This window comes from Pseudorasbora parva, chromosome 13, assembly GCF_024679245.1.
Source record: "Pseudorasbora parva isolate DD20220531a chromosome 13, ASM2467924v1, whole genome shotgun sequence".
Lineage (NCBI taxonomy): Eukaryota > Metazoa > Chordata > Actinopteri > Cypriniformes > Gobionidae > Pseudorasbora > Pseudorasbora parva.
The window spans coordinates 5,700,661-5,713,759 of record NC_090184.1 but is presented as its reverse complement, the minus strand read 5'-3'; the positions used below and the strand labels follow the sequence as shown (position 1 = coordinate 5,713,759).

General features: G+C 44.0%; 1 protein-coding gene across 3 annotated transcripts in view; it reads right to left on the bottom strand.

Moving 5' to 3' along the window:
* rhobtb2a (Rho related BTB domain containing 2a) overlaps window positions 1–5,308 on the bottom strand; it is a 46,871-nt gene extending 41,563 nt beyond the window's left edge. The window contains exon 1 of one of the 3 annotated variants that reach the window (XM_067413028.1): window positions 4,870–5,308. In XM_067413028.1, coding sequence (XP_067269129.1) covers window positions 4,870–4,934 — 65 coding nt within the window. In that variant the 5' untranslated portion in view covers window positions 4,935–5,308. Of the gene's footprint in view, window positions 1–3,919; window positions 4,214–4,869 lie in introns of those variants that run through there. The other 2 variants (XM_067413030.1, XM_067413029.1) reach the window with 2 other exon arrangements.
* Between the last annotated feature and the right edge of the window lie 7,791 nt (window positions 5,309–13,099).

Below are 13,099 nucleotides of genomic sequence, written 5' to 3'. Positions count from 1 at the left end.
AAATCATGAAAATAGCATACAAATGTTACAAAATGCAGGTTAAATTAAACAATGAGAAGTGTTGTGGAAAATAATACTATGGAAAAACAGTCCATTTGTTGGTGAATTGGGTTACACTGGTTTTGCTGTGTGTTTTTGACTCACCAAAAATAAACTGCTTCATAAGAATCATATCTTTTATTGAAGTTGGCAACATAGTGCGAGTAGTGAAGCAGACGTTTTCTAGGTACAACTTCTTTGTCAATGCATTAAAGCAGAGCTACTAAAATTAGGTACAGAAAACACATTATATTTTAGAATCTGGGGTGGAAATGCTTTTTCTTAGGATGGCAGTTGAACCCCACCCAACCGGTAGATCCGCCCCCTTCCCATATCTAATGCTGCCTTCATGTGCTATCAAATTATCGTAAATACAAGTTTCCTACGTAAAAGATTGCACATGAACGCCCTCTGATGTTGTGTTTACCACTGGGAAATTCAGAGATGGGCATGCCATAAACTTTAAACATGGTGGAGGGGAGAATTACTGCTGTGACAGGTAGGGGTGTAAGAAAATGTTGATACACGCGAGTATTGCAATATTTTGTTTGGCGATACTGTATCGATTCTCAAAAACACTGTATCGATATTTATTTATTTATTTATTTACATCCAAGATTCCTGGCTTTGTGTTCGAATTAAACCAGAGATGGCCAGATGGCAGTATTATCTCAGAACTTAACTGACGTGCAGAACCAGAGAAGCGCAAGGTGAATGTGTGTGTGTGCATTAGCATTAGCAACAGAGCTGAAGTGTGGACTCATTTTGGCTTCAGCTACAAAGAAGCCACTAAGGAAATCGACAAGTCATTTTGTTTGCAAAATAGGCCACGTTAAAATCCAGTACTCGGGAAACATTGAATCAGAGAGCTCGCTTAACATCCTGACGTTCTCGCGCTGCTGAGAAGCGTTTCGATAGAATATTGCACATTTTCCTCTCAGTAACAAAATAAACACACTCCAAAACCGACAGCAGTGTGGCAGCAGAATGAAAGCATCTGATCATAGCGATGTGGATATTATGCACCAGCTCTGCAGTTCAGTAGCCTACTTGAGATGGCACGTTATACAATAGACTGCGTTAAAGAAAACAGCTTTACAGTATTAAATATAAAACAAACAGTCATTCAGTCATGGATGAACTATGCACTTTCTGTTGCTAAATAAATAGTTCTAGTTTAGAAATAAAAAAAAATGCTATACTGTGAACCTTTAAAACGTACACATAAAGAATCCTGCAGTCACTTTACTATTTGCCTTTACTTAGATTGCACAAAATACTGATATGATACTGTATTAATTAAATATTAATTAATTCAAATGATTACTCGTATATGAAAATATGCACTACATTATTTGCTGAGAGATCTGATGAACTCACAAGCCGCTAACTACTTGATTGTTTCAATATGCATTTATACAGATTATTGCTTTATTTGAATGTTCCCTTGATATAACATGACACAGAGAAATGTATTAAAAAGCATAAAAGAAATGCATAGTGACATCATTGCATGATGAGGTCAGGAACCTATGAATCGGCTTTTTGAACCGGGTCATTGAGCCGAACTGTTCGATAAGAACCGGTTTGGGGAAATAAATCGGACTTTGCATCACTAATTCCAACAACAAAGCACTTGAATACAAGCTCATAATCACGACTTCTGAAGTGGGAAGCAGGACATTTCCGATAGCACGTGAAGGCAGCATAAATACACACACGATCTCGCTAATCTTGCCTCACTTATCAATAGCAATGATTTTTCAGGCAGTGTTTGTGCACGAAATAGATTTTGGACAAACTTCTAAGATGGCATAATGATTTTATGTGAACTTTGGAAGTGAATATCTAGTAATGAAATGGCATCATGATTGTGTCATCTTTATATTTTACATTCACTGTCACAAAACACACAGGGTTGTTGGATATCAAATTCATGCTCTCTTCAAAAATAGATCAGATAAAGGTATCTTAGTAGACAGGAAGTGAAGTTAATGCTGAATACGGACATACCTTGAGGTCTTTCTACCTTGGAATGCACCCTCCGAAGACAGCAATTTTACACTTTGGGATACAGCCAAGGTCTTCGGGATTAATAGAAAGCTACAGACAGTTGAGTTTGATTAGGGTTTGAGCTAAACTCTGCAGCAAAGTGGATCTTAAGGGCCTGAGTTGAGAACCCCTGCCCTATACCGTCTTCATAATTCTCTTCTGTACTGACGCCAATGTCCTCTAATGTGGCTCCAGAGTCCTTTAAAGCAGAGCTGTCAAAGGACCTCAGCTCTGCAGAGTTTAGCTTCAACATTATTGAACACACCTCACCTATCCAGCTAATCAAGTCCTTCAGGCTTATTTGAAAACTGCAGTTATGTGTGTTGAAGCAGAGTTGGGAATAAAGGCCCTCCAGGAGCTGAGGTTGACTCCCCTGCTTTAAAGTGAGCTACCTGTTTGTTTGTTAGCTCCTGGTAGAGGTAAACTGCCATGCAATTTAATGCATTAAACACTAGCAGCAACACAAATATGAAATCTTGTTTCCGCCACAGAATAAAACATTTTAAAAACTTGCGGGAAATCTTTTTCCCCTCAGAATTATTTAGACATATTATATCGGATTTACAACTGCGAGTTTATATCTCACAATTCTGAGAAAAGAAGTCAGATTTGCATGATATAAAGTAGCAATTTCAAGAAGAAAAAAAGTCAGAATTGAAAGTTCTCTCGTGATTTTGACTACTACTTGCAATTGCACGTTCATATCTCACAATTCTGATGTAAACTCGCAATCGGTGCCGTAGAAAACACCGAGCAGACTCCCAAGACCAATATTCAATCTTAAATTTGTTCGGTCTGGTTGTAGCCACTAGCCAGACAATGGTTGTGTAACATCAAAAGAAATTGTAATTTTAAAAGCACCAGACCACATTCAATTTTAGCTTTTGTTTTCCACAGAATAAAGAAAGTCATGCATGTTTGGAACGACAAGGGGAGTAAATAATGAAAGAAGTCATTATTAAGTGGCAGTGAGTGATGGGATCAAAGCTGTTACCAACATCACCATCAAAAAGGCTAGATAATGTCACTAGAGGTATATAAAAAAGAAGAAGTGTATGGGGTTACCAGCTGGGTAATCATGACAACAGAGGAACAGATGCCAATGATGAAAGTGCAGCTGGAGTGAGATGTTGACTTTTCTTCTGTCAAACCTGATGTGTTTTTGTCCATAAAATGGAAGTCAATGGTAACCAAAACTCTACAATTCTTTGGTTATCAAAATGTGCAGTGCTGGGGGATTTTTTGTATAAAAATATTTTGATTAAAATCAAAGATAGAAAAGAAATGTATAGTATATTATATTATATTATTATATTATATAATCAGTATGGTCAGTCAGTATATATTTCAGTGCACAGGGACATTTTTTTTAATAAAATGGCAAGCAAGCCAATGATTAAAACATGAAAGTACTCCAGTAATCTATAATCAGATCCAATAATAGGCCTACCCATAATCTGTTAATGATCATCATGGCCAAGCTATGGCATATAAGCAATATATATCTATTTGTGTACTGTATATCATGACATTACAGATAATCATTCCATAACTCAGTGTTATCTGATGAAGTTATCAAGATTCAATGATATAGCTAGGCTACATAATCACGTGGCTGAAATATTGATTAGATCACAAGCGCATCAAAAATAGAGTTCATCTTCATACTGTATGAGAATAAATCATACACCATTGCATCTGCAATAACCGTAGGCTATAATGTACATTCTCAGCTCTAAATCGTGTCGCTCGGAAGCGTATGTAGCCTACATTTATGTAGAAGTATTCAGCTGAATACGAATAATAAGTTATATAAGAAACACATTACCTCGTGTCGTGAAAATGGAGGTAGCAGCAGTCTTTGGTTTCCAAGGAAACGGAATTTAGTCTAATCCTCTACTACTGTGAACGAGCCCTTAATTAACTTAATGCAATGTTATATTTTAATAAAATGAGCAGCTAACGGCTATCTCAAAACTATGCATCATCGAGAGCAGATCAATAATATTGAATACAAATATAAAGTGCCAAACGCAATACCGAGTAACGTGACTCCTGATATAGACATCTGCTATAAACACAGTCTAAACCAATGAAAGAGCCTCAACGCCGTCCAATAGCCCGATCAAAACTATCCATCTCATTCAGAACTTGACCATAGGCTATAGCCTACATCTGCGCTATGCCTTTCGAGACATTTGTAGCGACGTTACCACAGTAACATTGTAATGGTTTAAGATATAGTTAGCAAATAACTCCCTCATGCATTAACGATTTTTATCAGTATTAGCCTGTTATTTAGGCAATAGCCTACATGTGGAATCTTTTTAAAACAACTAGGCCTATTAAATAAAATATCTATGCATATAAATAAATTCATAACATTTATTTTTACAAACTAGTATATTTTTACCGATTTAATTTCACTTAGTAAGTGAAAATGACAAATAGCCTACTACCAAATGGACTGAAAAATGGAATGGACTCGAATAGGCTATACTGAAGGATGATATTGTCTACCCCGTTGCATTATTGCCTTATTTCTAAAACAAGACATGAAGCACCGATTGGATATTAACTTGCATTTTCTGAATGAAACCGTCTGTTCATTCACCGCCTCTGTGTTACTAGAGGCTGTTATTATGCATAGCCTACTGCAGATGTCTTCATGAGAAATGACACTTTCGTTTTAATAATTAACAGAGACTCAATATCTTCATGAAGCTGTAAGTAGGCTAAACAGAGACACATGCACGTCCAGGCTGCGGTTGGTCTTACCGCATCACAGGGAAGTGCTGCATCGGCTCGGCCGATATGGGGAAGCGACAGAAGATCAAATGCATCGGATGAGGGTGGAAAGCTGGAACAAAACTTCATTGTCGGATCAAGAATCAGCGTAGAATCGCTGCCGCTTACGCGAGAAATTGTTCTACGCTTCTCCTTCTCAAACGCCATCGGATGAATCGTTGACTTTCAGCCTAGGCTCGGTGCAGGCAGCGGGGCTGGACAGACTCTTGATGTTTCCTCAGTTACCGTACGAACTGTACAACACAGGCAGCAACATAGCACTGCTCATTCACTGCACTCACACACACACAGCAGTGCTGCCCATTCACTGTAACACAAACAGTGACTGTGACTCCCAGTTCACTTGCTTTAGCAAGGGATAAATTCAATCTCTATATCTTTAGCAATGTGACCCCTGGATAAAGAGGTAATGTTTACATTTCCTCAGAATTTTTTTTTTTTAAAGATCAGAGTCCAAGGGCCTAATCTGAGTTTAAGAGTAGGCTAAACACTACCTGGTTAAACAATCCAGATTTGATGTGTTGAGATATCAGAAAAATTATTAACAGAAAATAATACCACGTTGGCTGTTTCATTGATAAACAATAACTCAACCAAAAGCTTATGACAACATGCTAAAACATGAACTCCTGATCATCTCTGAGATTAGAGGCTGTCTGTCAATGCACATTTATAGCATGACAAACAGTCCTGATTTAAAGGGTTATTCAAGGTTAAATCTAAATGTAGTGCAGCGTGACTTGTTTGTAACTTTTTACTTCACAATGATATTGATTTTTTTTTTTTTTACTTAGGCCTACATTACTGATTTATGTAGCCTAACAGGTATAGAAATTATACTTGTTTAGTAGAATTCACACTAAGTTGTTCATTCATATACCTGATATGGCTGATGGAAATGAGTGCTTTCCCTTTAGATGTTATGTCATGAATCAATCAATATAACTTCCTGTTCTGTCTTTTGGACTGTAATCTCATGGGAGAGGTAGTTTTTTTTTTAGACTTCCTGATAATCGTATATAATCTTAAGACCTATTCGCACAGGATCAGTATTACCTGGTGACCTCTACACTGTAAAAAACAATATTGTTGGTTTAACTTAAAAAAGTAAGTAACCTGGTTGCCTTAACATTTTGAGTTTATTTAAATTAAAAATTTGAGTTGATACAATGAAGGAAATTTGTTTAATAAATAGAAACTCAAAATATTATTGTATCTGAACAACATAAAACATTTGATAAATCATGAAAATAGCACTATTTGGCATGTTTCACTGCGTCATCAGAAATAAAACACACAATTACCCAATATGCTTACAAAATCTTTGAATAATATTTTAATGAAGGTTGTTGAATCTCAAAAAATATTTATTGTATTAACTCAAAATTTTAATTTCAATGAACTCAAAATTTTAAGGCAACCAGGTATCTTTTTTTACAGTGCACAATTACACAATATGCTGACAAAATCTTTTAATAATATTTGAATAAAGGTTGTAGATTTTCAAAAAAGTTAATTGAATTAACAAAAAACAAAATTCAGATGAACTAAAAAATTTAAGGCAACAAGGTTACTTTTAAAATATTTTTAACAGTGTAGTGATGTGTAATAATTGTGGTTGTCTGTGATCTTCATCCTGTGTGAATTGGCCATGTCTGTAATTTGTAAAGTAATAATTCCCCCACAAATGGCCTATTTTTCGCTGAACACTGAGGTACTATGATAATATTAGTCTTGTGCGAATCGGCATCTCTGTGCTGTCGCCCAGGATTTGGCCTTGATAATTTGTCTTTCCTGTGCACCTTTTTATCCATCTTTTGTGAGAGTAGAATAGTTCTATTCTTTGAATATAATTTGAATACTTTTTAAATTTCAGTATTTTGGATGCTGGGTCATATCGCTATACACCATACAACTATAGAATTTGCAGAAAGATAAAGCTGAAAACCATCACAAAACTGAAAACAAAAAGAGCAGATTAGATGGAGACAGATGATGTGAGGGTGAGAACATTTTCCACACAGTTATTTGCAATGGCTTTAAAATTTCTGCTGCAGAGAAATTTTTTAGATTTGCTCTGCAAGTAGTCTGGCAAAGAGCCCATTCAAGCCCATTTCCGATCCGTTGAAATCGCGGCACCAATCAGAAACGTTGGGGCTTTACACGATGACGACAGCGCAGTGACAGTGAAGCAGATTACATCCGATGTACTTTACTAAGATGGATGCTGCCGTGGAACCTCATTCGTTCGAATCAGCTATCGCGTCTGTTTTAAGCAATTTAAACTTTTCTTTTTCGTTAAACACCGAGCAAAGAACAACACTCGGCTACCAGATGTGGATTACACCGGCAACTGTGATGAGGAATATGGGGAGTGTGATCAGTGGTGGAAAGAGTACTGCAAAAGCATACTCAAGTAGAAGTAGTGTTACTTGTCAAAAAATGTAGTTCAATTAGAGTAAAAGTACCTGTCCTAAATACTACTTAAAGTAGAAGTTAAAAGTAGCCCTTTTAAAAGTACTCAAGAGTAGTGAGTAGTGAGTACACTGTAAAAAAATTACCGTTAAATTTATAGTAACTTACTTGCAAAAGATTAGCCAGTAAGTTACTGTGAATACAACTGTTATTTTAGTTGTATTTATAGTAACTTACTGGCTAATCGTGAATAAATTTTACAGTAAGGGTACTGTACTTCCATTTACAGTATTTTGTGTATCACTGAAAAATATAAAACAATTAAACACAACTGTGATTTTAGTTGTATTTACAGTATTGATTGTTTTACTGTAGAAGAAAAAAATAAATACTGTGATTTCAATTGCATTTACATAAAAAAGTTAAACACTTTATGTATTGTATGCAATACAGTACTATAAACAGATGACAAGAGTTAATCACTGTAAATTCAATTTCCCACTGTACAATTTAATCATTAAAGCCATCATTAAAAGAATCACCCATATTCTAAAACATTGCAATCAACTGGAGACAATAAGAAAATTGTTAACAGTTATTTATTTAAAAAAAATTGGTGAACAGGAATGACAAAACAGGTACAACATAAAGGGATAATGGACATTGGACAACATGCCATTATACCATCCAAAGTTAACGCACATTTTATGTTTGTAATTTCTAATGGCGTGAAGTCTATTATCAGCTTATTCTACTGTTGCTAAATTTAATTTATGATTGAAGAAAATCTTACAAAACGAGGCATTTCGTTACAAGTTTTGTAAAGTTACAGAGCAAACTGTTACTAGTTCATTCACTAGTTCATATGACTGGTGGCTATGACGGAACAATAATGCAAATTGATACAATACGGTCAAAAAATTGAACCACTTTGAAGCTATGCAAATAACTGATTTATTACCACATTCTAAATAAACACCATGGCAATGCTGAAATAAAACATTGAACTTTAAAAAATAGCATAAAAAAATAACATTTGCATGAACATTTCAAACAGAAAGGAAAATAAACTTCCCCTGCCACTTGACAAACGTCTATGGCCTCTTGCATGCCCTGAAGAAAACGTCCCTGGTTACGACTGTAACCTTAGTTCCCTGAGAACAGGGAACGAGACGCTGCGTCAGCTGACGCTATGGGGAACGCCTCCAGCGTGACCGGTGTCTGAAACGTTTATCCAATCACATCAGTCCTACTGACCGGCGACAGCCTCTGACGTCATAGACGTGCGACCAGGAAGTATAAAAGGGCGCCTTGCAAACACAACCGCATTCAATTCGTCTGAAGGGACTGTTTGCAGGCAGGCCCTGAGGCATGGCAAAAGTGACGCAGCGTCTCGTTCCCTGTTCTCAGGGAACTAAGGTTACAGTCGTAACCAGGGACGTTCCCTTTCGAAAGGGAACTCGAGCTGCGTCAGCTGACGCTATGGGGAACGATATACCCACGCCGCCATGCCGAGGGGAGTGCATGCCTACTGGCAGTGACAACTGTCAGGACAAGCAAATTCAACTGAAATGCCTGAACCACTCCCCCTCTGGTCACATTAGGCTGTCAGTGACAGCATTCCCTACGGTCATAGCCCGAGCTGTGGCCTTGGGGCACCTTCATGTACCCTACCCCGGCCGCTCAAAGGCCTGGAACCAACCTGTTCGACAGAAGGGGTTCCTTTAAGGGAATGTGGCTAGGGGACCCGAGGGCGCCCCAGCCAGTCACTATTCGGGAAGAACTTCACCGAATGCCACCAGGGAGGCTTGACCTGGCGTCACTATGCGGGACGCTTCCGTCTGCCAGCCCAGTCTGTTAACAACAGAGCCTCTGGAAACTCGCCTCTGGAGAGGCATCAAGCTGAGGGACTGCGAACTGGCAGTGTCCGCCTCAGGCCGGAACTCAGAGACGGGCTATCCTGGAGAACAGCGCTCAGCGTAATGCTTTCCCACCCTTGCTAGCGAGGGGAGTCAGCTGCTCAATCCTAGGATCTACCGAGCACATACATTACAGGGGTGCTCAGGAGGCCTGAGAAGGCCTACAGGCTGATCTCACAGGGAGGCCCCGAGGGGCCTACGACCAACTGACCAGGCCCAGGCGGCCGTAAGCTCACAGACAACCCTCCTAAGAGGGGAGCTCTTAAGCCTGCCTGGTAGGTACCATGCTGTAGGCAACCTATGCAGGTCCCTGTCCTGTAAGGACCGCATAGCAGCAGTGTAAACTCGTCGTGCTAGAGTATGCACCTGCCATCAGGTGCTGCCGGCTAGGACCGAAGCCTGACGGCAGGAACCACTAGCTGTCAGCTTGAGTTCCAGTTCTGTGTCTCCTTCCAAGGAACCCGTTCCCCCAGGGAGGCCCCGCAGGGCCTACTACCTGCCAGGCTACTCGTAGCCGGCACTTCGGCCGGGGAACGACCTCAGGGCGGCCTGGTGAGGCCTGCTACCTGATAGCAGATCATGCTAACCGCCCCGGCTAGCAACCATGCTCCCTGCTCACCTTCCGGGGAGGCCTAGCGAGGCCTAACCCCTGTCACCCAGAGGCCGAGGCCCTGGGCCACCCCCTCAGGGGAAGCCCGATGAGGCCTGCTGCAACCCAGCAGGCCCTCCGGGAGGCCTGGTGAGGCCTGCTACCTGCCATCTGGTGACTGGAGCCCGGGAGCTGTTTTCCAGCGCTGGTTCCCTGGAGTACCCCCTCAGGGGAAGCCAGATGAGGCCTGCTGCATCCCAGCAGGCCCTCAGGGAGGCCCCGCGAGGCCTACTACCTATCATCCAGTGACTGAAGCCCAGGAACGACCCCTTGGGGGAAGCCAGACGAGGCTTACTGTTACCACAGCAGGCCCTCAGGGAGGCCTGGTGAGGCCTACTACCTGCCGTCTCACACCTGAAGCACGGGAATACCCTCTCAAGGGAGGCCCGGCAAGGCCTGCTGCACCCCAGCAGGCCCTCAGGGAGGCCTAGGGAGGCCTACTAACTGGGCTTGTAGCCATGCCAGCGATGAATACTCGCTGGCAGGTCGGATGAATGCTGGCCGCTCCATGTCGGGCTAACCATGGCTGTCTGCTTGGCTGACGAAGCCTGTTGACGAGACAATACTGTTTGTGACAACAAAAGGGAGATTTTTTTTTTTTTTTTTACCATCCCGCACACGGGCCCCGATGTCGTCACTCCAACTAGAAGGCCCGTCAAGGCCTCCTGTTCAGAGACTACTGCCTGGACTGTCCGGGCTGGCTGCTCACAGCTCACAGCTGGCTTTCTTCGGAGGCTCACGAGGTCCTCCCTGCGAAGCCCAGTCCTCCGGCAGAACCTACAACACAGACTCTAATTGCATCGCCAGAGCGGTGTACTCAACACATTGCTCTTACAACCCCTTTAAGTAAGGGGAGTTCATTCCTTACCACACCAGCCCCGGGGAGACCGCTGCTATTTCCAGCAACCCGCAGTTTCCTCCAAGGCGTCGCCATGGTGATGCTTGGCTTCCCAGGGGAGCATCCAACGCTGGGCCCTCAAGAGGCACACAGGTTGTGCGTGTCGCTCACCCCGAGCCCTACGAAAGGTGGAGCAAAAAAAACACAGGGCAAATTATTGCAATATGCGAATAATGGTTACCACAGTCCCACATCCCTTGGATGGGGTAAAAGTATATGGCCCAGGTGACCCACAAACCTTACTTACCGCCTTACAGGCTAGGTTGCAAAACTATAATGCTCTCACCTTTTCCCATCTGTATTACCGCACCCCCGAGCGCAGACCCGGGGGCGGGCCCTGGCCAGGCGACTCTCACATGAGAGGAGGCTGAATAGGGGTTTTTAAAACACAGCCTAAGCTAGCTGCCTGTATACCAGTCTCTGCTAAGGCTGCCACCATAGCAACTTAACGTCCCAAGCCCATATCTCGAGGGTTGGGTACACATATCTTCGTTCGTGTGTTAGCCTACTCACCCTCGCGCTTACTTACGTCCGCAGGGGTTAATGCTACAACACTTGCCCTCCGGTGGCCCGGAGCTTTTAGCCGAACCGCTAGGGACACCCACACTCGCTTAGTTTCCCTCTTGAAACATATTTCCGCGAAAATGAGCGGTAACCGCTCTCAACGCACTGAGAGAACACACCAAGTAACATGTTTACTTTACTGGCTTAACGTGACGGCTACTCTCCACTAGCGAGGCTAGCTCTCACCAGCCGTCTCACGGCTTCCTTAAATAAATCGTTCCGGCCACCAAACGGGGACACCGTACAACACACCCTCGGCGGGGAGCACACAGCATTTTAAGAACATAAAACGTCCCTCATACTGAGGGCTTACCCGCTGTCCACCGGCGCGTGATGACATCCGTGCACAGGCATATACTCACAGCATCCATTGCGCGGACCCCGAGGGTTGTTTTCCGATGAGGCGTCCAACGCTGAATCTTCCTCCTCATGCCCACTCAGGGAAGCGGTCGAGTTTACTCAGACGACTCCTTTCCCACAAGGAAAACGCCACTTTTCCGCTTCTAGTGCTTATGATAACTTCTCTATAAGCTCATAAACGAAAGCAACCCAAACCTGACGGGGGCGCCTGCTCACCAGACCAGACGGGCCGTCAGAGTCTCACGTCCGCTCATCATTGGCCCCGCCCGGCCTGATGTCAAGCGCCAAGGAAAAGGGTGGAAGGAAGGGCTCACCTACTACCTCCGCTTCGCCCTCGTAGGCGGAGTTTCCCCCCGCCTACGCTGGTTCCGGTCTTCGGCACCGGCACCCTTCCTCCAGTTCCGGGTGTCCCGCCTCTTTTGCGCCCTACTCCGCCATGGAGGGGGCGCCCGAGAGGCCACGCTCGCTCGTTGGTCTTGTCTCCGGTCCTCAGACCGTGACGTACCAGGGACACCCGCCTGCCTGGGCGCGGCCCCGGACCTCAGTGGGATGCAGGTCTTAAAAGCCGCTGAGCGCGCCTTCGCCTCTCTAAACCTTCCCACCACCGCCTCGACGGAGGTGCCGAAGAGCTCAGAGGGCGAAACCGGGGCATCGAGGAGAAAGGACCTCTCTTTCCCCCCGATGTCCGCAAGGTTCAGCCACAGATGTCTCTCCGTGGCCACCATAGCCGCCATCGACCGTCCGATGGCGACTGCTGTTTGCTTGGTGGCCCGGAGAGCTAAATCCGTGGTGCGGCGGAGCTCAGCCATCGCCTCAGGGGGTAGGCCACCCTGGCGTTCCCCCTGATCGAGGTCCCTCAGCAGGTCGGCTTGGTAAGCCTGCAACACCGCCATGGTGTGCAGCGCCGCCGCCGCCTGACCTGCTGACGTGTACGCCCTGCCGTTTAACCGTGAGGTCGTTCTCAACGGCTTAGACGGCAGGGTGGGAGTTCTCAATGTCGATGCCCGGCCGGATGCGAGATAGTTCGCAAACGTCTCATCAACCGGCGGCATCGACACGTACCCCGCCTCGGCCACTCCCTCCACATCAGTGAAATTCGCCCGCTGATGGCGGAATAAGCGAGCCGAGAACGGGGTTCTCCATGCCCCCGCGATCTGCTCGTGGAGATCGGGGAGGAATGGAAGGCTCCCAAGAGCCGGGGGGTTATGGCCGGAGAGAAACCGATCGTCCAGGCGATTTGGACGAGCGGCTTCTCCCCTAGCGCGCCGCCACGGCAACTGTAGCCGCCCGGCGGCCCGCTCCATAACCTCCAACAGCTCCCCGTACGCGGGGCAGGATGGCTGGGAGGGTTCGGCCTCGGCCGCTTCACCACCCTCCACTTCCATCCCTTGCTGA